Source organism: Parus major, chromosome 4, assembly GCF_001522545.3.
Source record: "Parus major isolate Abel chromosome 4, Parus_major1.1, whole genome shotgun sequence".
In the NCBI taxonomy this organism is placed as follows: Eukaryota; Metazoa; Chordata; class Aves; order Passeriformes; family Paridae; genus Parus; species Parus major.
Window position 1 is genome coordinate 56985756 of NC_031771.1, and position 24373 is coordinate 57010128.

At 36.2% G+C, this 24373-nt stretch overlaps 1 protein-coding gene across 2 annotated transcripts in view; it reads right to left on the reverse strand.

Annotated features, from left to right (window-relative positions):
* The window catches only part of JAKMIP1 (janus kinase and microtubule interacting protein 1), an 89272-nt gene extending 65703 nt beyond the window's left edge, over positions 1–23569 (reverse strand). Inside the window, exons 1-3 of one of the 2 annotated variants that reach the window (XM_033513654.1) lie at positions 20927–21121; positions 12070–12344; positions 4022–4516 (exon numbers count right to left, since the gene is read on the reverse strand). In XM_033513654.1, coding sequence (XP_033369545.1) covers positions 4022–4516; positions 12070–12198 — 624 coding nt within the window. In that variant the 5' untranslated portion in view covers positions 12199–12344; positions 20927–21121. Of the gene's footprint in view, positions 1–4021; positions 4517–12069; positions 12345–20926; positions 21122–23374 lie in introns of those variants that run through there. The other variant, XM_033513653.1, reaches the window with a different exon arrangement.
* Between the last annotated feature and the right edge of the window lie 804 nt (positions 23570–24373).

A 24373-nucleotide genomic window follows, 5' to 3' on the forward strand; every position in this document is an offset into this window, starting at 1 on the left:
GAAAAAGGATTATTTTGCCTTGTAAATATGAATCTGAAGTACTGTCACATTGCTCTTCAGACAATTTTTATAAGGCTACTTGAAAATACAATTAAAATATGCAAATTTAATTCATCTGGTGTACTATGTGCCATTTAAAACATGAACCTTATTGTACATCTAATACAATCAGTGGAATCTTAATGATTTTGTGGTTAAGAAAATTGGGTCTATTTTATATTGAAGTCTTTCAGTTAATTTCAATTCAAGCTGCTAAAGAGTATTTAGGAAGACCATATGTGTCAAGATTTTAACAGGGTAGAATGGTATTTAGCTGTAAAATAAGTAAGAGGATTGGTGTTAAAGACATTTCCAATAAAAGAAACAGTGTTTACTGAAACATACACCACAAAATGCAGGGTTCAAGTGTCATTTGTTCATCCCAAAGTTTAAATATTATATTAAGTATTCACAAAATAAACATTCAGGTTTTTTCTTATTCAACCAATACTAAAAATTAGTAGATAGGTGATGCCATAATTCAATATCCTTTTAATGATTGGGCTTTTGCATTTCTTTTCCAAGGCAAGCACTACAAAGCATCCTTTAATCTCCTTTTACCACTGCAAAAACAGCACCTAGAGAAATGTGCCTTGCATAGTAAGGGCCTGCTTAAAAACGGTGTCCAAGTGGTCCCAGGATGAATGCAACCTCTCAGTAATTAACATGATATAGTATAACTAAGAACCTCTAAGTAAGGTGCTATAATCAATAGCCATGGCTCCCCTCCCACCTGTGCTGGGAACAGAGTAAGGCTCGTCTGCTTCCAATGATCACCAACAATGTCAGCAGGCAATTTCAGGATTGTAGGGCAAAAGAGAGCAACTTTACTTACCTCTGAAAACTAACTTCTAACCTGATTTTAGAGCCAAGTAAGTCAGTTTAATGGCAAGATTAATCAAGACCTAAGAAAAATTAGCTGAAATTGCTATTTTGTGTACTTTTATACAGTTCACTCTGTGGAGCAATGCAACTGGTTCAAGCTCAACTACTCAGCAAGTATGGGCTGAACAAAATAAGTAATAGCTGTTCTTGCTTTCTTATCTTATTCTCCAACATGCCTCTTTATTTTCAAGGTATCCACTTCATTTGTCCCTCCAGTTTGCTACTAGCTGTTTTTACTCCTGGTTTCATAGCTGCCAGCACATTGTGCTGATGCATATATACAACAAGGATGTATTTTCTTGGAGGGTGGGGGAAGAAAATCCACAGCAATTAGCATTCCTTAAATGAATGAAAACATTTATATCACTTTTACATTTTCAATTACAGGAAATGAAAAAAATATCAAAATCATATCACAATATGATTTCATACTGCATATAGAAAAAGTGTGTTATTTTTTTGCCAAATAGGTATTTTACTTTCTCTTATTAAGCACTAGGACCTTAGCCATTCAGTCTTGTTTCTGTTGAGATTTGTTGGGTATTTTTTTCATGGCTCAATTCAAAACTGTGAGAACAATCACCAAATTGATTCATCATATTTTAAAAAAATACGGTTAATAAATTATATCCATATACACATAGGCAATGGATTTTGTTTTTTTTCTTTTCTCATAACTTATTTTTTAATAACAGCTAAGAATTTTACAATTTTAGTCAGATTAGTCAAGGCTCTTAAAGTTAATGGCAAAATACATTTTTTTTTCTGGCTGCAATATCTGTAAGGAAAACATTCACAAAAGTAATCTGTGATCTGAAATGCAAAATAAATCAGCCAAGTCTGACAAGACAATCAGCCTGCATCCTGAATTACTCTATCTGAATTTGAATTACAGTATGGCCAGCCCATTTAGGTCATTAATCCCAAAGATGCTGGTTTCTTAATAGTGCCACAAAACACTGCACACATACAAATGAGCACATTAATTGAAGTTCAGTTACAGAACTGTGCTAATATTAATAACACTGCCTTTCAAATTCTTATCATTTAATCTCACAGAATGGTAGAATGGTAGAAACCAACCAAGAACCCCAAGTCCAGAACTGATAGGATTAATCTGGAATTGAAGCATCTCTTGAACTAATTAAATGGAGGGGAGAGAAGGAAATATCCAAATGATCAGATTCTAAAATCCCACATGCTCTCTCAAAAAGGGGGAGAGGACCTATCTAGGAACCCTGCAGTATTTTTACCTCATCCCAGATTTAAAGACTGCCCTGTGCAATAATAACTACCTAAATTCCTAAGAATTCCTAGAAGAAACTCTTCCCCAGAAACCACTGAATTTAAGGAAAAAAATTGAAATTCATTATATGAAAGGAATGGAGGCACTAGAAGGCAGCACCAGACTCTTGGAGGAGGATACAAACATTTCCTGAGAAAGCCCATGAAACCAGTGGCAGGCTTCCTCTGGTGTGGGAAAAGGAAACAAGAGTTACCTACACTCCTTCCCAATATACTCACCTTTTCAGATGTACTGAGTAACACAGGCCCAGCAAGGCTACAATTAAAATTTTGAATGACTTCACAGGGTCTTTTCTAGTGCCAGACAGAAAACAGAGTGCCCTTCTTTATCACCTTTGCACAAAAGCAGGCTGAAAACCTCTACTCTTGAAAGTGAAGAGCTAAGTGTTTCCTTTTAAACCCTTCTTGGAGGAGGTTAAATTCATTTAGAAAATGGTCTCCAGTAAAACATATGCCAGAATGTATCAACTTTCTTTCTTCTTTAATACTTTTTATAATTGTCTGTACTTCATAGCGAAAATTTTAGAATTTTACATTTCTAATACAGAACAAAATATTAAAGAAATATGCTTGCAGAAACTCCACACTGTCAATCTTTGCAATGATCTTAATTAATGAACAAAATGATACCCCTGAGACTCAACCAACATCCAATTAATTTAAAGCATAAATATTTACTGCATTAAAAGCTTTCATTGTCTCAGACAGAAAACCAGCAGCATTAAACAATATTACAGTTTTTAGCTTGTCCTTATCCTAACTTTTCCTAAGAAATACGAGAAATAAGAGGTAATTTCTGTGCAAATTCAAACCAACAAGATATTTTCCTAAGGAAACTGATGTTTCATTCTATTAAAGGTCTGTACTATTTGACATAACATAAATATTATACTTCTTGTATTTTTTTATTTTATTTGCATAGCTATCATACTGCTACTTTGTGCAGATAAACAATTAGATATATACATATATATATGATACATATATATACATATATGTACACACACATATATGTATATATATACACATATATTACATAGAAAATATGTCACTAAACAGAAGTGTCACTTGATGAAGACCTCTCTAAATGTATTACTGTGTACAGTCCATCTTAGATTCTTTATATTTTACAAAGCTGAATAATTTGGGGCTGTCAGGAAATATCGCCTGGATTTTGATTTTATACAAACAGCATAGTCTGCCATCTGTGCTGAAGTCCTAGGGTCTATGAAGGGTGAAAAAAGCCTGCTGTCCTAGGCCCTGACTTTACTGGTGCAATAGAAAAAACACAAACTCTGAAAGGGCAACAATGCTTAAAACTGAATGATCTGGATAAAGATGCAGAAGAAGTAAAGAGACTCTCTTGTTTCAGCAAAACCGGTTCCTCCAATTTAAATATAAAAACTCTTCATTAATTTAATGTTGCCATCTCTCAAGGCATTCTTGCATTGTCCAATGAACAATCCCTGACTTGTTTTGATCACCAGGAGCGTAGCTGTGCAGTTAGGAAGGGGAAAGTCTATTTCTCTGATCTATTGGGAAAATTCATCCTGGAAAGTCTTGGTTGACTTGTATTCTATTTGGTGGAACATAAAGGACTGTGTTGGATACGGAGCCAAGGTTCACCTTTGCTGCAAGGAAGAGAAAGTAGTGGAAATAGCGGCCTGTTGTAGCACTGAGCACTGATGGAAGATACCACTGCCAAAGGCTGCTTTGATATTTATGGGCACATAGAGAAATATACCAATACCTGCTATCAACTGAAACAAGCAGCGTTACTTAATGAACTTACCAGCCTGCGGATCTCCCTCTCACATTCCCGCTTTATTCTATTGATCTCATCCTGGTGGGACTGATAAGCTGTGCGCAGGTCCGCAGCCTTCATTTTGTCTGCCTGCATAATGTTGTTCAGAGCTTCTTCAAGCTGTTTTTTGCCAGATTTCAGCTCCAAGATCTCTTGTTGCAGTTTCATTCGCTCCCCGTCGAACGCCTTGCGAGCCTCCTCCTTTGCCTCACTCAGCAGCGCCGTCTTCACTTTGTCAGCCGCCCCGTCCCGCAGGACATTGACTGTAGACTGCAAACGCTGAATTTCACCATCTTTGATTTTCACCATTCTTGCCACCTCCTGCTCGTGCTGCCGGATCAGTAGCTCTCTGACGCTCTGAAGTTCCTTCATTTTCTCCTCATGGAGCTTGGCTTTCAGTTCAGAAACATAAGCGGTGTGCTTATGCTGCTCCTGCTCCCTTTCTTGTTTAACCTCTTGGATTTTTTCTCTCAGTTTACCCACCTGGAACAAAACATAAAATATTGATTAACAAGCACCACTCCACTTTTTAAAGTCACCAAGGAACCTGCTTCTAAACTGTTCTTAAAAATATATCCTGAATATTCAAAAGCAAAGACTGCACACCTCTCTCCAGGAAACAAGTAGAGAAGCAGGGCTGGAAAAAGGCCATGTGTATGTCAAGGAATCTGCTTTAGGGATGTGCAATTGGCAATGAGTTCTCACAGGTTTAGGGAATAAAATAAAATTGATCAACATACAATCTAGTTATCTCCTTATTTCCTATACCATTCTCCCATACCAGACCATTCTCACCCATAACCCCCCTACTGAGCTCTACCAGCAGATGGAAAATGAATCAAACAGGGAAAAGAACTTGTGTTTATGACAGAATTACTTTTATTTTGGATTTCTTAATTTCTTAGCTATTTTAATGGGAAAGTCCTTATTAGAGAAGCCAAAAGAATTGTCCTTTTGAAAAATCAAGTCTACTCAATGGGCCTCAGATCTCACCCCAAAACTGAGACTATTCATATCCCCAGACATTTCAGAAAATATAGGCCAGTGAATCTAAGGGTTGGGGAGGGAGTAATGAAAAAATGTTATAGACTATTATAGTAATATCCACAGTGATGAAACCTCATTATAAAATGATGCTCAGCAGGCTGCATGGAAACCAATGCTTTTTCCATGTGGGATTAGATGTTAATTTAGAATGAAGAGACTCACTTATCTATTGCGGTATACCAGAAAGGCTATAATGTATTTCATCATGCACAGTTTCAGTAAAATCTTTCTACTATCCCCATTACAGAGACTCCCAAAATCTCTATCAGAGGCAGGTTTCAAAACTTGTGTTTTAACCTTGACTGACAATACAAACATACATAGCAAATAGTGCTTCATGGTAAAAGGTATAGATAATATTTTAACAGAAGGTGGGCACGATATATTAGTAAAAGCCTGTCTGCACAAACCAGCCTTTGGAATAAGTCATGATATTAAAGGCTAAAGTAATTGAAACTCTCCTGCAGGAGAGAGAATAAAGCAAAACAATATCCTTGGGTACAGGAGAAAAAATGTAAACCTGTGTGTATTAGCCAGTAGTAACTTCCTTAGCCCACAGACCCTGTAGAACCCTATAAAAGGTGTGCTAAAGATAGAAATAAACAGCGATCACTTTTACTTCTGTGAAGACTGGTGAATAGCTGGCGGTCTCTCAATAAAAAGGAGGCTACCAAGCAGCAAAATATTAGTCACTGCCACATCTGCTTCTATCTATGCTACACAAAGCTGTGATCTGTAGTCATATGATGCATTTAATTTACACTAAATTAAGGCAGAATTGCAGCTTGGTCAGATAGATGTGCAGTCAGGATCAACCCACCATAACTTGACCTGCACTCCTCAGACAGCTGGGACAGCAGATTTTTCCTGTGCAGAAGATGTTACAATCCACTTATTTTGAACAGTGACATTGAGAATTAACCGACTTAAACTTACCCTTGATTTAAAGAAAGGAAGAGACTGGACCAGGAAAGGGAGGATCTACATTTTTATGAAAGTAACCTAGAAGCACTGTTGACTAAACACCACCTGGGAAAGCACTATAATTACAGCTGTTAAAAAGGTAATAGTTCTGAATCAGACACTGTCACACACAGATTTTACAGATGTTGTCACTCTGTTCCAGGATGATTCTGAGAATGTATCTTTATTAAGAGAGACAGAGGTTGGGGTTTCTTTTCCCAAATGGTAAATCTGGCTTTTGGAAATTATCTGCAGGGTACATTCATGCGTTATTTCCTTTGGTGGGATGACATTTCATTCCAAGCCTAAAGCATATAGTGATTTTCAGCACATGCATTAGGACACCAAATTCCATAGGAGAGTCCATGGCAGGGAGGTTGGAATAGATGATCTTCCAAGCCAAACCATCCCATGATGCTGTAACAAAGCTAAGTCACTTACTCACTTACCTATCTGCTATCAGAAGTAAACAGACTAGTTTATAAATAAATCTGCAAATGAAACAGCACTCATTATTTACTTATTGCCTTACTGATGATCCAAGAAAAATTCAATTAAATTCACCAATGAAACCTACTAATGACAACACAGAGAAACAAAGTGCATAATAACACATACAAACACAGATAATATACCTCCAGAACTACAGTAATTTTTAATTAGTCATATTGTACATAAAGTATACAACTGAAAGGCAGTTTTCAATACAACACATTCATGAGTTTACATTCCTGAACAAATTTTTAATAAATGAATTTTCACATTTTGGAGGAGCACTGAGTCACACAAATTAGCTATTTGATCAATGTTTTCATCTTTCACTGAATTAAGGGAAAGCAAGGCAAAACCTATATGCATTGTTGCTGTCTGGGAGAACATGTATTAACCACTCAGAGTAACTGAGTACTATCACATATCACTACTACCTTTACCTAAAAGCTTCAGTAAGAGGAATTTAAAGAATTACAATCCTCCAAAAACCTTGGATTATTACACAGCATCTTAAATACTTATTACACCCCATGATCCAGAAAGAAAAAGATACATCCCAATTCTCAAGATCTTTAAAAAGTCTTTTCTAATTACTGCTTTTTTTCAGGTAAGATGGAAAGTTAGATCTGTTTCTCAGGTCTTCTCTGAAAGCCATAATCTGTCCTTCCTGCACCACTCAGTCCCTCATCCCTGCACACTGTGCAGTTCTGCACTTGTCTGGCTTCCGGAGCAACTGGCTGAATGAAAATAGTAGTGTGGCATTTTCCCATATGCCTGAGTCTCACTTTCCAAATGAACCTAAATTTTAAAGCAATTTCTCTTTTTTAATTTCCGGCACTCTTTCTGTATTTTTTTTTTCCCCTGAAGAAAGCTATTCTATTTAATAAATTAAACCAATAGGGAAACAAAGTCAGGTATGATATCAGGGCACCAATAAACCAGTTACCATCTACCTTTCTAAATTAAAACTTTAATAATTGGTGCACATTGACACAGTGTTTTTGTCATAGCAGAATTTAGCTTCTCCAGAAAATAATGCTAAGCATCACTGCTTCCTTCCTTTCTTATGTCTAAAAAGTGCCTGAAAGCAGGATTTTCTTTAAAACAATGTAACTATATTTTCCTTGGATATTTACATCTTGTTTTCTATGACAAGTTGTTTTGCACACTTGAGACAGAAAAATAATAGTTTGGCTTTATGATCAGACCAGTCAATGAAAGGATTTTAAAACTATGCATTTCTAAAAGGTAATAACCTATTAAAACATATGTGTTTCCAAGTGCTACCAAACCACTGCCCCAATTAAAATGTTATGATAAGAATTTATTCAGGACTACCTCATTTTTTTTCTCTTGGATTTAACTGCAGGGGTTTTTAATTTGTGGCACAACAGTCAATCACAGGAGGAATATTCTTGACACTGCTTTTTGCCAGGAATTTCAAACTTGAATGCAAAAGAAGATAAGGTAATCAGGAATAGTCAGCATGGATTCACCAAGGAGAAATCATGCTTGACCAGTCTGGTAGTCTACAATGGAATGGCTGAATGGGTCAGTGAAGGGGGAGCAGTGAACATTGTCTCCCTTGACTTCATAAGAAAGGCTTTTGACACTGTCTTCCATAACATCCTTGTAGGTAAGCTCTGAAAATGGGGCTTAGAGGAGTGGACAGTGGATCAAGGTAGGTCAAGAACTGGCTGAATGGCAGAACTCAGAGCATCATGATTAGCAGAGTAAAATCCAGCTGGAGGCTGGGGAGCACCAGGGATCAATACTGGGTTCCAGTCTTATTTAACTTGCTTATGAATGACCTTGGCCCTGTTGAGGTGCATCTGGAGTACTGTATTCAGTTCTGGGCTCCAAAGTTCAAGAAAGACAAAGAGCTACTGGAGGGGGTTTCCAAAGAGGGGGCCACAAAGATGAGAAGGGGTCTGGAGCATCTCTCTTACGAGAAGAAACTGCAGGAGCTGGGCCTCTTCTAGAGAAGAGAAGACTGAGACAAGACCTTGCCAATGCATATAAATATCTTGAAGAGTATCAAGATGAGAGTTCAGGCTCTTTTTTGTGGTGCCCAGTGACAGAATAAGGAGCAATGGCCATAAACTAAAACACACGAAGCTTCGCCAAGCCACTCTATCACTCATCTTCCCAGAGGTGAGATATGCAGTAGCAACTGAGATGCATCATCTCATTTATCCTAACTCCTAGATGTTGTGATCTCAAGCTTATAAATGTACAGTCACAAGTAGAATACGGATATCTAAAAGCAATAACTGAACTAGGAGAAGATGGACTGACAGCCAACATTACAGCACCTTTCTGTCAAGAACAAAGTATTACTCAAAATATAGAAAGACTATGTTCTAACTTTTCATGACTATCTTAGTGGGAATAGGTACTTTGGAACACTTGTTCCCGAAAATTTATGGATTTTAGCACATGCATTTATAAACCCACTGAGCTGACTGCCAAGCTCACCCACTGCAGCTCCTTATGCTCATAGCACTGGACTTAAAGGTTCAGTCAGAGTGAATCCTGCCCCCATTCATGTTAAAATAAGTATAATTTTTCTGCTTTGGTCAACTTCTTTTGTAACTCATTACCTAATGTTTGGATGTCTTCCAACAAAGCTTTCTCACTAGCAGAGTGAGGGTATGTGAGACCCCGCTCAGTTCATGCATTTCCTTCTCCAGGCTCTCCATAGATGGCAGCAAACCTACAGTCCAGGAGGATATCCTATATCCAACAGGGCCCCCAGAGCTATCAAGCAGGTGTTCCCACAAGATACAGTACATGGGAACTAAGGCAGGGCCACAGCTTTTGCTTCACCCCTTAGGCAGCATAAATTAACCCAGCTACACGTGTCTGATGGCCAAACCAACACCAGTAAGATCAACAATGATGCACATCCAAAAATGTGCAAACAGAAATTTTGGATCAGGTATTGCATAAGCATGCAGTAAACAACTTTACAGAAGAAATTTCTTTACATGGATCAACAGCCAATGAAAACAAGATGTATTAAGAAAATATGTACAAAGTTTTGAATGTCTCTTGGGTAAAATTTTATTTCAGAGAAAGCAGTATTCTTCAGGCAAAAGTATGCTAAAGCTAATTTCCATCTGTGATGTCTCTCATCAATTAGAAGGTTTCTTCTCAGATAAATCATTAATATAGGCATATACGTGAGGGAAAAAATAGTTTAGGAAAATTAAATTGAATAAATTGGCCCCACAAGAGTTTGTTACCTTTCCTAATACAGTTTATATCCCATGGGTCACAAAGCTGCCTGTTTAGCAGCTTCAATACTTCTCTCTTACCTCTACACCAGCAAATCTATCTAATTTGTTTAGAATTCTCTAGGTACAGTTATTTTTACTTTCTGATACCAAGTAATAATTTCTCTTGGTTTTGTTAGTATTTTTGAACTACAGTCTAAACAGGAAAAGTCGCTATGGCTTTGATTTACTCATCTTGTCAGTCAAGGCATCCTGTAACTGCTGCACAGACTGAGAGTAGGCTGGGAAATAAATCACGTGCTCAGTTCCAGTTAAATGACTTAGAGCAAGCACCACAGCAAAGATGAAAGAGGTTGAAGATCTCTTTCCCAGGCTGCATCCTCACAGAAATGCACCCAACACACTGCAGAATTTACTTCAAACTGCAATGTACACTGAGCAGGATTTTAGAGCACTCTGGCTGTAATCTCCTCTTTCACAGATTTCATATGTTCATATGTTCACCCATTTCTCTGCACACATAAGTGCACAATACACAGATCTGCAGCAACAACCTCAATACACTAGAAGATATTAGTTTTTTAAGCTGAAGAAAGGTGAACAAGTAAATAACCAAGCAGAAGAAAATCTTCCTAGACTAAATATAGTGTAAGAAGACTAGTTATTGAAAATGTTCCTGGAGCTGTCATGGTACTTACACCTCATTCTTAGTTGAATCCAGAGTTAAACTTGATGCTCTTACAGGTAAAGACTGGAAATGTATCAGAGCTAAACTCTTCTTAGTGTTCATGTAATTGTTTTTAAAATCAGTGTTATTTAAGGACTCAAAATTAATTCATTCTTCTGTCTATGGTATAACTTTATAATTATGTGTTCTTTTTAATGCAATTTAAAAAATTTTAATAAAATTCACATTCATATTTCTACAAATAAAATTATATGGAACAAAATAGGAAATAAGATAACTAAAAAGAAAAATTTACTAGTGGAAATGTAATCTACTATCAACACGTCCAAATAGAAACACTGAGACACTAAAAATGACAGTGAAATAATGCAACTTATTTACCTCTAAATTATAAAGGGTATTAGCCACTGCTAAATTTCATGCTGTGTTGTTTTAAAAAGCTCAAGTAGTTTGTGCCACTTGTTTTAAAATTTGTTGTGATTGTATCAATCAACACCAAGAGAAGTTGGATGAGGAAGCCAATAGCAGAATCTCTGACTTATCTGTTAATTTATCAATACCCCTGACCTGTAAGAGACTTGACTTTTTGCTTTAGTCTGTGAAGAAGAAAAATTTCCAAGGAAATACAAATTTAACTGGCTGGTATTTTCTGAACCTATTGCATCAGTCAAACACGAATTACAGCTTTATAGTTTCTTTTTCCTCCATAAGAAAAAGGTTCTGAAGATTACATTTGGGATGGTTTTTGAGTTTACTTTGTAAAGTAAAATGTAAAAAGTAAGACCTTTCAAAGCTGAGTATCACACAAGGTTAATGAAAGCAGAATGTGCAGAAATGTTGTTAGTCAGGTGTTCCCCATTTTACACTGATAAAAAGAGAAAAGTCTAAAATAAAGATAGTTTATATAAAGAGAGCACATTTTCAGTGCATATTTTCTGTACTTGGTAAGTCTTTGAGACTCTTGGAACTACAGTATCCCCAGTCAAATAAAGATAAATCCACCTGCACATGGATTCATCTCCAGAACTGCCTTGTGCAAAGTCAAATGCACTAATTGATTTTAATAAATAACAGAGCAGAAATAATCTTACTGGTTTGTCCATATTTTAAACAACCTACAGAATAATATACAATTAACTGCTAATCTTCATAAATACAAATGTATTTGATGAATTAATGGCTTCTCCTATGTGTCCTCTTGATTACTCAAATACCTTTGAACACATGCGGGATAGACAAATATTGATGGATCCGTTTCATTAGCAATCAGATGCATCACTGAATAGCACAGAACAATGCCACACATAACCTCAGCAAATCAAATCAGGACTCCTACACAGCTTCCAGTTAATTGATATTCTTCATGTGCATTTAAAGGGACATGCTTTGAATAAAGTGCTGATGTTTGATTTTGAAGGTGATTCCTTTTACAACATACAATTTTCAGTAAGATCAAATACAAAACTTCCTTGTCAGTAAGCTAATGCCATTTGTACTGCTGTGATTGCAAATTTCAGTATCAAACACACATTTTAGTATCAAACTCTGCTGGTTTCTAACAGTGCTACTGTTATAAGAATGATCACAAAACAGAGACAGACAAATACCTTGGTTTTTTCTTGCTGAAATTCTATCTGGATGTTGGTTAGTTTAGTTCGCAGCTCCTCATTAGCAGCTTGCAGGGATTCAGTCTCCATGTCGGACTTCTCTCCCTTGGCACGACTTTTCTTTGACATAATTGTTTTTGAAGTTTAAAATAAAATGTTTGCTCCACGCTGAGCTATCAGCTAGTGCCTTCAGCTTTCAGCATTTAAGCGTTGTGCAATGGTCAGCAAAACCTTTCATACAAATCTCTGCCATCATGGGAACAGTATCTCATGGCCTGGAAGAAGCAAAGTGGTTGGAACAAAGTTAGTCTACAGCACTGAGCAGAATCAAACATCAGACTTAACATCCATTTCTAAAGCACACTGAACTTCCTTGAATTATACTATACTGCATAGTGTACCAGAGTTTGAAAGAAACAGATAAGAAGTAACATAATATTTCACCATCTCTAAATTCTATCCACTGTATTCTGATGTTCACAGAAACAAAAGTATTTAGTTATGATGAATACAGCATATAAACATAAATTATATCTTATTCAAGACCTAACTAGAACCATGCCCAGGATTCCCATGAGGCACAGAGAAGAACATAAATTAACTGAGGTAGTGTTTCAGTGGGAATAGTTTATTTTCTGCAATAAGAAGAAAGTATTTCTCTCCCTAATGTATAATGCATAATTGTATTATTCGTAATTATTATCGAGTTTCACATCTTCAACATCTATTAAAAAGGTATCACAAAACTGGAAAAACATTTAAAAATGTTTCTTAAATATCATATATGTAACCTGCTTATGTTCAGGGCTAATACTGTTCGGAAAGCTATAATGCAAACAAGAAGGTATTTCACTTCTTTTTCATTTCCCAATATGCTCTAAGCTTAAAAAGTATTCAATTGTTTAAATCAGCTTTATGCACTATTCAAGGAGAATATCAACAGCAGACAAAGAACCCTAATTACGATAATTAGGAAATCCCATGATTAGTTTGCTTCATGACTAGTTAGTATAGAAGTTTAATCTGTGAATTCTTAATTTTCATTTCCCTCTCTCCTCTCCTCTAAGAATAACCTGGTGCTCCACAAGTCCAAATTGTGGAACAAACGCTATCAATGCTGAACCACTTTTCAAACCCATGTCCTCTGTGCATTTTTATATATTTACATAATTTCATTAAATTGTTGACAAAGCAGAAAGGTTGCTACTTTAAAACTGAACATTACTGGAATATTGTATTTCCATGAAAATTGTTATCAAATTGCCATCAAACAATCTGCTCTTCCCAACCTGCTACTGATGGGGAGTTATTTTAGAAATTGTATGGGAATGAAAATTCCATACACATACTTTGTAAAGGGCTGAGGACTAATACCTCAGGTATGTAGAGACAACTAAACACCTCAGTTTTATGCTCCTCTTCAAGCACTGGTAAACAGGTGGTGAGTTAAAAATCGTGCTCAGAATGACAAATCCAATCAGATGAAAAGTGAACAGAACTCAGGACACTGAGTCTCTGTTTGGTGATATTTCTATTCACTTCTTTTATTTGAAAAAAAACATGAACTTTACCAATTACCTGCTGAAGGAACTTCAGTAAAATAGTTGTTTTGCTCTGTTTTGGTCAGATATCTTTCCTTCAAAATATAATAATCTATCAAGTTATCCTATTCAATATAATTTTTGGGTTTTCCTTATATTCATTATATGAAGCATTTATATATATAATCTATAAAAGAAACAGGAACTTATATACATTTTAATTTTATTATGTATCAGGCCTACCTAACAAAACAAAGAAACACTGGTGCTATTGTGATTTTACACATAGTAGTTGGTTCAAGAAAAACAAATCAGCAATATTCTTATAGTAAATTTTAAAAAAGGAACTCTGGTAAGTAGAAGAAATGTGAGGAATTAACTGTTTCTAATAAAAGAGTTTCATGTTATTAATCTATGGAGTTTCTATGATGCTCAAATAACATTTAATACTCAGATTACCCTTAAAAATTAGAGTTCAGCATTATTCTCTGAAGTGCTCTTCAGAATTAAAAAAACTCTCAAGGCTTTGCTCTCAATCTTTTTCCTTTAACTCTCAACATTTGAAAATTGTACTTTTCAAGTAAAATAAAAGCTTAAACCCAGAACCTGAAGAAAATCACCCTCTTCTCTTACAGGCATTGAGGGGGGTGGGGAGAGAAGTAAAAGCACCACCTCCCAACCAAACTAAATATAATAAATTCTCTAAAACCACAAAACTAAAAGAAATAACCAAAAAAACCCCAACCAAACTAACAACAAAAAATCCAAACAAAACCCAAAGCAAAACAAAAAACCACAAAACAAAAAATGCAAACCAAGAAACAACCACCAATCAAGCTGCATTGGTGGGTACAGAAAAAAATCTCCATTTTTATTCTTCCCTAGATACATCTTCTCAACCTACCTATTTCAAAAGCAGGAACTATGGCAACACAAAACCTATCTATATACTCAGAGGCACATAGCCCAGACACACAAGGGGCTGAAGCACAGACTGTATCCTGATTCCCCAATGAAAGGCATAAAGCCAGTGAGCACCCACATTCCCTCCTAGCTGACTAGCCACATTTAATATTTGGAGAAAGGTCAGAACAAAACAAACAAACAAAAACAAAACTCAAAAAAAAACCCAAACAACCAAACTTGTAAACACAGTGAGAAAAAATGAAGGAAAAAATACTCCGCTCTAACAAAACTTTACTGACGCAGATGCTCCAGCCAACAACCTATTTATTAACTCCCCATATGTCTGCTGAGAGGCAAATTCACAATGCCACCAGAACACAGTCTCACAATCACTCCATGATTAAAAATAGCCACTTCCTGCACTCTGAGATCTACACACTTCTTGCAAACCTTGGAATCATTTAAATGTATTTTATATTTCACACTAAGAAAAAGGATAGGAAAGAGTAATGGATTCTAAAGCACAAGTCACGTTTTCAGCAGTCCCTGGAATATACCAAGTTTCTCACTTTACTTGATAGATATAAGGGCAATTTCATTGAAGAAAAACAACAAAATAAATAAACTTGATTGGATCCAAATCAACTATTCAATAGTTTGGGGGATTGTATGTAAAAGATCAAAGTATTTAAAATTATTTCTCTTACAGATGCTTTGGAAATCCATTAAAATCTTAACATAGTAGAAAACCAATCAGCTGAACAATGCCCTAACTTCCAATTTCTCTTCTATTTGTTTAGCCGGTTTAAAAGTTGCTTTTTATAACTACCTCAATCTCTTCCCTGGTTTTATCAAACAAGATCTCAATCTATGTAATTAATTGCTATATGATGATTCTAGATGTTAAATGCCTATAAAACTTATTAGAAAAGAAAAATCAGTTACTGCAGAAAAGTTAAAGTGTAGCATCAAAGAATTTTGATTACATAAGGGTAAGGAAAAAAGTAACCCAATACTTTCTACTGAAAAGAAAGTCAATTTAAAGAAAAGCAAATCTTTAAACATGATCCTGTGCAAAAATATGGGGAGGGTCATATCTTTAGTGAGTTAGTCTTTCAGTAACAAACAGTAATCAACAGGAAAAGTAAGTAAACCCATAAAATCAAGTAATAAATATGGTAACACAAAAAAACTACTAAATTATATAATGAAAAATTCTGAATTCCAGCCTTATTTTAGAATTCAGCAACATTATTCAGCTGCAACACAATTTGGAAGGTGAAATTGTCAATGAGTCATCTCCGCTGAAACACCAAGCCGTAACTCAGGTACTGGAGGAAAATAATAAAGGCTCTTCATCCAGACACTGTACCTCAACATAAATAGTGTGCCATTCAACTTTTTTATTTTGACCTTTCTCTTATAATTCTGCAGAGCCTAATGCAAGCTACCCATAACCCTCACTGTGCTTGTGAACATGAGATGTAAGTATGTTCTCAGCATAGCACAATTCTGTACATTCAAGAAGTTTAAAATAAATTTTATTACCACAGCATCTGACAATGACAAGTGCAGTGGACACAGGCACAATGTTAACTGTAGAAGTAACTTGCAATTCACCTATGTTATAATTTTAAAAAGCAGTGATAACCAACCAGTGACTGTCTGGGAAAGACAACATTCATAGCTGCCGATGCCCAAAGCACATTTCTCACAAGGTTCAGATGACCTACATTTACTGCTTCAGTTCTCAGTTCTATGTAACAAAACGTGACTGAATGGATAAAAGCAGAAGAACCTCTAGAGGACTGTAAAATAATACTCATCCCACCAATAAATCTAAATGCAAATTATCAGTATAGTTTTCTAAGTATATTGTAGACTGGTCACCTTTCTGATACCCCTTTGTTAGCCACCTACAAAGACAGATCTACTTCTGTAACAGTAGAACCTTTGAGGGTTATTTTAAATCATAGCCTGCTTAAGGAAATACAGAGTTTCCTTACAGTAGAACACTTTGTAAATGTCACTTGTTTTTTTCATGGATAAAACCAGAAAAATCTTTATTGTTAACTAACAGCCCACATTCATTTTTTCAGATTCACAGTCTAAAGTCCTGAGCCATTCTTGCTTTAATAAGAATATACCTTATAGGGCCACACTTTTTAGAAAGCAATCACCAAGAAACTATAAGCATTTTTTCACTGTTTTTTTGCCAGAAGACCTCAAAGTAACAATCCTACAGAACAGAGCTTTCCTTGGCAGAGATTAGAGTGTAGCATGAGTTAGGCTTTTATGACACTTGCTCAGATTTCCACAGCAGGTGACATCCTGCAGATGAGCACAGGATCTCTAAAGCAGTCAGCTCTTCTGTCCAGGTTAGTAATTGCTTCCGTATTTTTTTCAATGGCATCTCAGCAAAGATGATCTGTGATCCTGTCACTCCACAGTCTTGAAGAAAATTCCCTCAGGAATCAGTACCCACGTTTTAACTTCCCACCATGAATCACTGTCTTCCAGGTCCTTATACAGCAGCTAACAGAACTAATGTGGCACGTTCCTAAATGAATTTCACCAATGTATTCATTTCCTCTTCAGTGACATGTGCACCTCTTAAAACACATGCAACTAAGATATGTATCCAAGTCACTGAAATCCATTAAAAAAAAAAAAAAAGAAAAAAGAAAACCAAACAAACAATTTTTTAAAAAAGTAAATATATCAAACTCATTTAGACCCTATGCACGCCCACACACACACATGTCTATACCTTCTAGTAACAACCATGTGACACTGAATTTTTATTTTTGAGTGGTACTACTCCATGCCACTGAATAGCATGCAGTATATTAATGGCTTCATTCAAGTGAAATGACATAAATAGCCCACCAAAAGAAACAAAAAAACTAGCTCTTAGTTCAAAAGTAATTATCACAAGTAAAAAGGAATGTCTGAGCCAAAGAGGACACAGCACAAGGAAGGGAAGGGATCCTGCACTACACAATACTGTCATACCCTAAGAGTTACTGGAAACTTAACCTTAATCTCTTCTCAGAAAGAGCTTAATTCCAGAACTTTTTTATTTTAAGTAAATAAAAAATATTCACTGGCTTTAATGAATGTACGTTATTAAAATTTACCCAATTTCACTTACAGCACTGTTTCCAGGATTTATCAAATCATTAATCATTAAAATCACTCTATTAGCCTTATTAAAAGACAAAATGCTACAAACATTTATCCTGTGACACACATAAATAAAAGAGACACTAGCACAGAAAGGCAAAGTTCAAATGCAACTAGAAATGGTAAAACAGAACCCTCCCTCCACAAGCTTCACAACTCAGCTCCGTTACACAGCCACAGTGCTTCAGGGTGCTGGGTTCACTGCACCTGCAGAGAGGCAGCTGTAGGCAGAGCTGTTCCCTGATCCCTGGGCCAGTTCCTTTCCTTCCTGCACGGACAGCACATGCATGTGCACCCGATGCCTCCTGCCTGGCACAGTGCATGAGCCCCTGGACCCTCTCACCGTGCCCTGGGTATGAGGCAGGGGGATCCCTGTGCCCTCACTGAGGAGCAGCATTCCCATTAAAGCAGAACATTTAAGAGCAAAAACAAAAGGAGGAAGAAAAGGCAATTTACAGCATTTCTCACTTAGGGCTAGATAAATGGCAAGTACAGAGACAGATTCTCATATCATTACTGACTATCACTGACACTCCACAAATGTAATCAACCTGTCAAATTTAGGCTTTTGGATTATACTTTGTTTAGCTTTGTTTAGCTACTCATCTGATTTTTGCAGGAAGCTTCCTTCAGGTATTTTTTTAAACCAATCATTATTATTATTTTTACTTTATTGTAAAGTCGCTCTGGGAACTGGCTGATGCAAGTGCATCACCTGGGATAAAATATTTAAACTGTTTTAGCCAGACAGTAGCTTCTTTCCTCTCTCAGCTCTCTGAAAGGGAGCTGTGCAGTGGCTTCAAACTACAGGCAGTAAAAAGCACAGCTAGATACCAACACAGCAAGAGCCTGGAGACAAACTTTTGTTTCTCTCTCTGGTTAAACAGGACAGAGACAAACATGACAAAACACAAGAAAAGCACAGAGGAGAAACTGTGCACTGTGAACTCATTGTGCAACCATCTTCCAATATCCACAAAGAGAGAACGCTTCACCACCGTGAGAAGACTACAAATAAAATACCCTTCTGGTAACTGCCAGCAAATTTGATTCAAACCATTCCAGACTTGTTGGAAATGTTGTTGGCAAGTTGGCCACAAACTTAGACAAATGTGCTCTCTGAAGATACTAAAAGTTGAATGTGGCAGCCATGAAGAGCTACAGAAAATATATTTATCCAGATACATTATCAACATCATAATTTTAAGGATAGCATCCCCCAAAATGTTTAAAACCAGACTCATTCAGTCATGGTTCACCTTAAAAAGTGGGAAACAGGCAAGCAGATATAAGTACAAAACTCCAGAAATATTTTGTGATACACCACTATAGACTGTGACACTTTCTGTTGTCCAGATTAGACTGCCCCTAAGTATTCTGAAGCTCAGGAATTAATCAGTGCACACACACACACACATATATATACATATATATAAATATATGGAAATAAAGCTTCCTAAACACTTCCTAAATTTGGGATAATGTTATTCAGAACCAGACTTCTTGCACATGCAACTTTGAGCGCTTTGGTATGCAAGTTGTGAATGCAGTTTATGGGGGTACGCAATTTATGGGGGCACAGCATTGCTAGCAGTGTATCCTAAACTGCTGAGTGCTGTCATAGTCCAGCTGATGATTAAGAAATGATTTGTTATTCATTCTGAAGAAAATATCCTTATTATTATATAACATCTCTCCTTCATTGAGAAATCAAAGATATTATTTCACTATACTGTTTCAGAGAGCAGATTGTGAAGATGGTACAGTGTTTTGCAGAAAGTTGAGGCTAAGACATGTCACCTAAACCTTACATAAGTCCCAACAGTTAAATGGAAAATGTTTATACTTCATTGCTTCAGAACACAACCTTCTTCTTGCCATGGTGCCTGCAAAGAAGGCTATTCTTTGGAAGGTCTAAATGCCTGTAAATCATCTGTGACCATGGACAAAAATCTTTATTCAAGTTGTACTACCATGTAAATTTGTCACAGTTGCAATCCCATCTATGAATCCACTTATGTAAAAATATGTTCATATAGTTTCTGCTATTAATTGATCTTGGTGTTCAGCTCTCTTCCTCTTCCCACCTCATCCCCTAAAAATGGTGGTAGAGGGAAGCCTCAAATTTAGGTTACTGGCAATGACTTTACAGACAAATTTAGTCTTAATGAAGACTCGGTGAAAAAATATGGAAATAGATATTGACAAGAACTATTTCTCTACACCATCTCCCTCAACTTTAGGTAAAAGTGTGAAAAAATATTTTCCTTTAAGGATAAGGTTAGCACAGCTATGGTAGTAACACTGTAATTTTTCACCTCCTACACAACACAGGTATAGGGGAACAGGTAAAGAGGAAATGCTGAAATGCTGCCTGTTTCAGTGAACAACATGAAAACCAGGAGTTCTTAAGTGAAACCATGCTCATTCCCCTCCCAGGCCAATTCAAATGGCTACACTACAAACACATACTATTTATTAATTCTTTTGCAGTAGAGACATCTGGAAACACCAGAAAGATCTTCACTAACACTTCCCAAGTGTTGTAAGGAATTAAGAAAAGAAAATTACTTTATGTTTGCTTTGAGATGTGCAAGTCTTCACCAGGAAATAACAAGGTTATATGTTTCCTTTCACTATCCCAGAATGCACATTTTTAATTCTTACACTGTTGTGTGTATAGTTGGAAGTTAATTGAAATGCCCAAATACTCTCTACCTCTCTTCTACTACAAAATCTCATGTTTTTGTCTTGTGTTGTAATAAGATACAGCAAACTTGTATAAATATAAGATGTGCAGATGTGCACAGGATGGGTTTCCTTTAGAAAGCATAAGTTGAAGGCGTTGAGATTAAAATCACTGTCCTTCAATACTTCTTCTTCTAGAAATCAACGTTTACACAATGCTATGCATAAAACAGGATTTTCCCCACATGTATACATATATTACCACAATAAAATCCCATTCTCAAAGCTATTTAATATTCAAAACATCATTTGGAGCTATTGACATTACAAACTAATTGAATCAAAGAGCTGAGAAAAACAAACAGAAAGCTAGAAAGGCAACCATGACCAAGAGAGAGCCTACTTGTCAAGAAAAAGCAGCAGGCATACAAAACTGGTATATCCTAAGGAATTCTCAGAACTGCCAAGTTCATAGCCTTTCACTACTGTTTATTGAATGCACACCACATAGGCTACAAGTGTCTCACAGTTCATACCTTTTCTCCCCATTCATACCCATTTATGAACATACAAGGAGCTTCAGAAAAGACTGAAGATCTGCTGTGCTTTATTTCTGGACAGCAAGTCTGATATATTTGAGAGCCCTTTCCATGGTGTCAGGAAAGTTTGCTTAGTTTTCTTTTTAAGTCCTCTTGCAAACAGCACAGAGATGATTACTTTTAGATGACTAAGTGCAACGTCACTTATCTCAACACAACCATTACCAGCCACAGACTTATCTAATGGCAAAACGTGTGTGGGAATTCTGCCAGCAGCTGCACAGCCACAGCCACCCAAATCTACTACCTTGTTACATCTGCAAGTAAGAAAAATTCTTTAGACACAAACATGTTATAGTACTTGTTTTCTGTGTTTGGAAAATAATGGATCTGTAATCACGCGGCAGTGAACATAAGTAATATTTGGACAGAGGATTAGTCAGCACAGATTGTTTGGTCAAAGGATGTTAAAAAATGGAAATGTGAGAGCAATATTGAAGCTTATCTCAGTTTTCAGCATTCACAGAAAGGGGGGAAATATCAATCTTTGATAGATTTCATGTTCAGTCAGCAAAAGAAAGAGCAAGCCATTTAGAAAAATGTTCCTGGCCCTATTTCAAGGCCAGGCATGCTGTAGCAATCCTAAATTTTCACATAAGCAGCCAGTCATTCTCTAAAGCAAAGTGCCAGCTCACAGCTGCATTATATAGCAGCACCATTCCTGCTTAAATCCTTGTGTTTGCACTTTCAGTCTGAGGATACATTTACCTTCACAGAAAGCCAAGTGATAATAGTCATCAGCTAGGTTTTGAGTTGAGCATTTTAATTCTTTCCAAAATCAGCATCATTTACTTTCTGTTATTATTAAGTAGATAGGGAGGTAATCTTTTTAGATAAATATATGACTGAAGCTCCTCATGCATTTACCATTAAGTGTTAAATCCAGTCAGAAGAAAAGGATGAACTACCCTCCTAGGTACAGAAGAGAGAATGTAGTAGTCACATCAGTTTATCTGTTGCCCCCAGACCAAATTTAGTTATGAAATTAGAAATTATAAATTAAAATAATTATTCTCTATAGTGAAAGTTAATTACATTTGCAAATATTAAATTATTTTAGACATAGCTTTTCACCCTTTATGTTTCTTTATAATGACTATGCTATAATGAAATTTTGTGAAGTGTTAAAATCAAAGATACTACAATGAGTAGTAGCTGTATTTGAGTGTCATAGAAAACAGATGGGCCCTGAGACTCATTCTCTATCCTACATTTTTTACTTTATTCTTTCCTTGTTCGTGACTTTTTTATTAATGATCATGCATTCTACAGTTGTCAGTTCCCACAGCACTTGCCTTATTTAGTGTCATACTTCTCTATTCAGAGAAGGAAGTGTTCACTGTGCACTATACTAAATATAACAAGGTATATTTCAAATCCAGCAAAGTTTGTGAGTAGCAAAGAGGCAACAATTTCAATATGTAAACTATAAAACAGCCATTGGGAAAGGGGATTTCCTGGGTTGGTGCTGCTTTGCTTTTCTTTTCACACTACAGCTTTCTGGCAAACCTCAATTATATTCTCAATATCTTTCTAGATAAAAATGTCTTTTCTAGGGATCAACAGCATTTTGCTGCAGAAAGAACAGTTACACTGAGTGGGGGTTTACTATTTCCTAATATTTCTAAGCCTAAGAACTCTAAACCTAAGTCATCACTGCAGGACTACCACGAGATGAGAATACCAAAAAATAAGCATGCAGTTAAAATGCCATCTTTACCATACTTCTCAAATAGGAAGAACAGGCAATTTCAAGATGATCCTTGATGCAAACAAAATATTATCTTGGGGTTTATGCAGGCATACATACCTGCCTGCTGAATACCCAGATACCATACACATTATAAACACATAAAGTCAGCAGAATGTTGGGAAAGTTGGTCAAAGGAGCTTAGCTTTCTTAACAAAGATCAAAGCAACTAAAGCCCTTCTTCTTCACTAATGGTGACAGATACAGCTGAGGTAACACTGTGGTCAACTTGGCAAGCATAAGATAAATTTAAGACATTAAGCACCCTTCTGTACAGCATATCTTAGATGCCATGGGTGGTGATTTGGGGCGGGGGGAAACAACTTTAAAAAAATGAATAAAGAAAAGAAATCACAAGAAAGAAAATGTTTATATCAAGAAACTGTTCAGTGAATCCAGAAAACACCTCTGTAAAGAGAATGAAAGCACCTCACAAAAAGACAAAAGCTTCATATATATTTGGTTTATTATATTGCCTGTGAAATCTGGTTGTGTTTAAAAGTCTCTCTCAGTACAAAAATAACTTCAAACTTGAGGCTTCAAACGATATTGTCTCTAATAAAATAACAGCATCATATCTGTATGGCAGATTTATTCTCTTCCTACCCAACCAACATGCTGGCAATGCACAATACCTTTCTCTTGTCCACAGATTTCTGAGGAAGTTGTGATTGATTTTAAATTAAAGATGTGAAGACTGAGCAGCACCAGTAGCTAAGTCACAAGCTATGTTTGTTCTGGGACTTTCCACACCACAGCTCCTAGTCCTGTTGGAACGTTCTCCTTTTCATCATCAAGGAGGGCTTCCTGAGCAGTATTAGTGACATCATCTGTTTAACAAAAGAAAAGAGATTTAATATAAATCAGATTTCATTAGTAGATTTGATGGTAGCAATGCAGTGGAAATTTATTTACACAGGATAACAAAATGCAGCAGCATCAGGTGTTATATAAGTGTGCAAGTGTGGCATCTTCTTTCCATTAAGAACACATATGGAATGGTGGCCTCTGCTAGATGGTCCTCAGTGAAAGCAGGATGGAAGCTGCTAAGCTCCCTGGCAATTAGATGACATCAATCCAGACTGTTAACTCTGCCTAGCTAACACTAGATTTATATTCCATTTCAACACAAGTTACTGAGTTTTGGGATACCTAAATTGTCATGGTGGCCACCTATAAACTTTCACATACAGACTGTCCACTGCCATGAATTTTTATGAAGTATAAAAGTATACCAACATAAGCAAGTTATCATGTGTCATACTGAAAGGAAGACAAGACTTAAATTTTAGAAAACCTGAATTCTGTTCTTGAAGGTAATGACCACCATCTCCTTTCTGAAAGCAATCAAAAGACAATGGACAGGACCTTGATTTTGTCTTACTTCATATTTCTTTATAATACTTCAATGTATTTTGATCACAAGGGGAAACAACAGAAGTATTTCAGTTTCTTTTGATGTTCACTGCATGTTAATTTGAATTGGTATTTCCTACACACAGAAAAATTTACAGAAATTAAATTATCATTATGGCAATATCTTCATGGAAAATATCACCCTGAAAGCTTAATAACTGAAAGCAATTCAAGTTCCTTAATAAGTATCATCTACCTTAGTTTTCCTAGTCTATAAA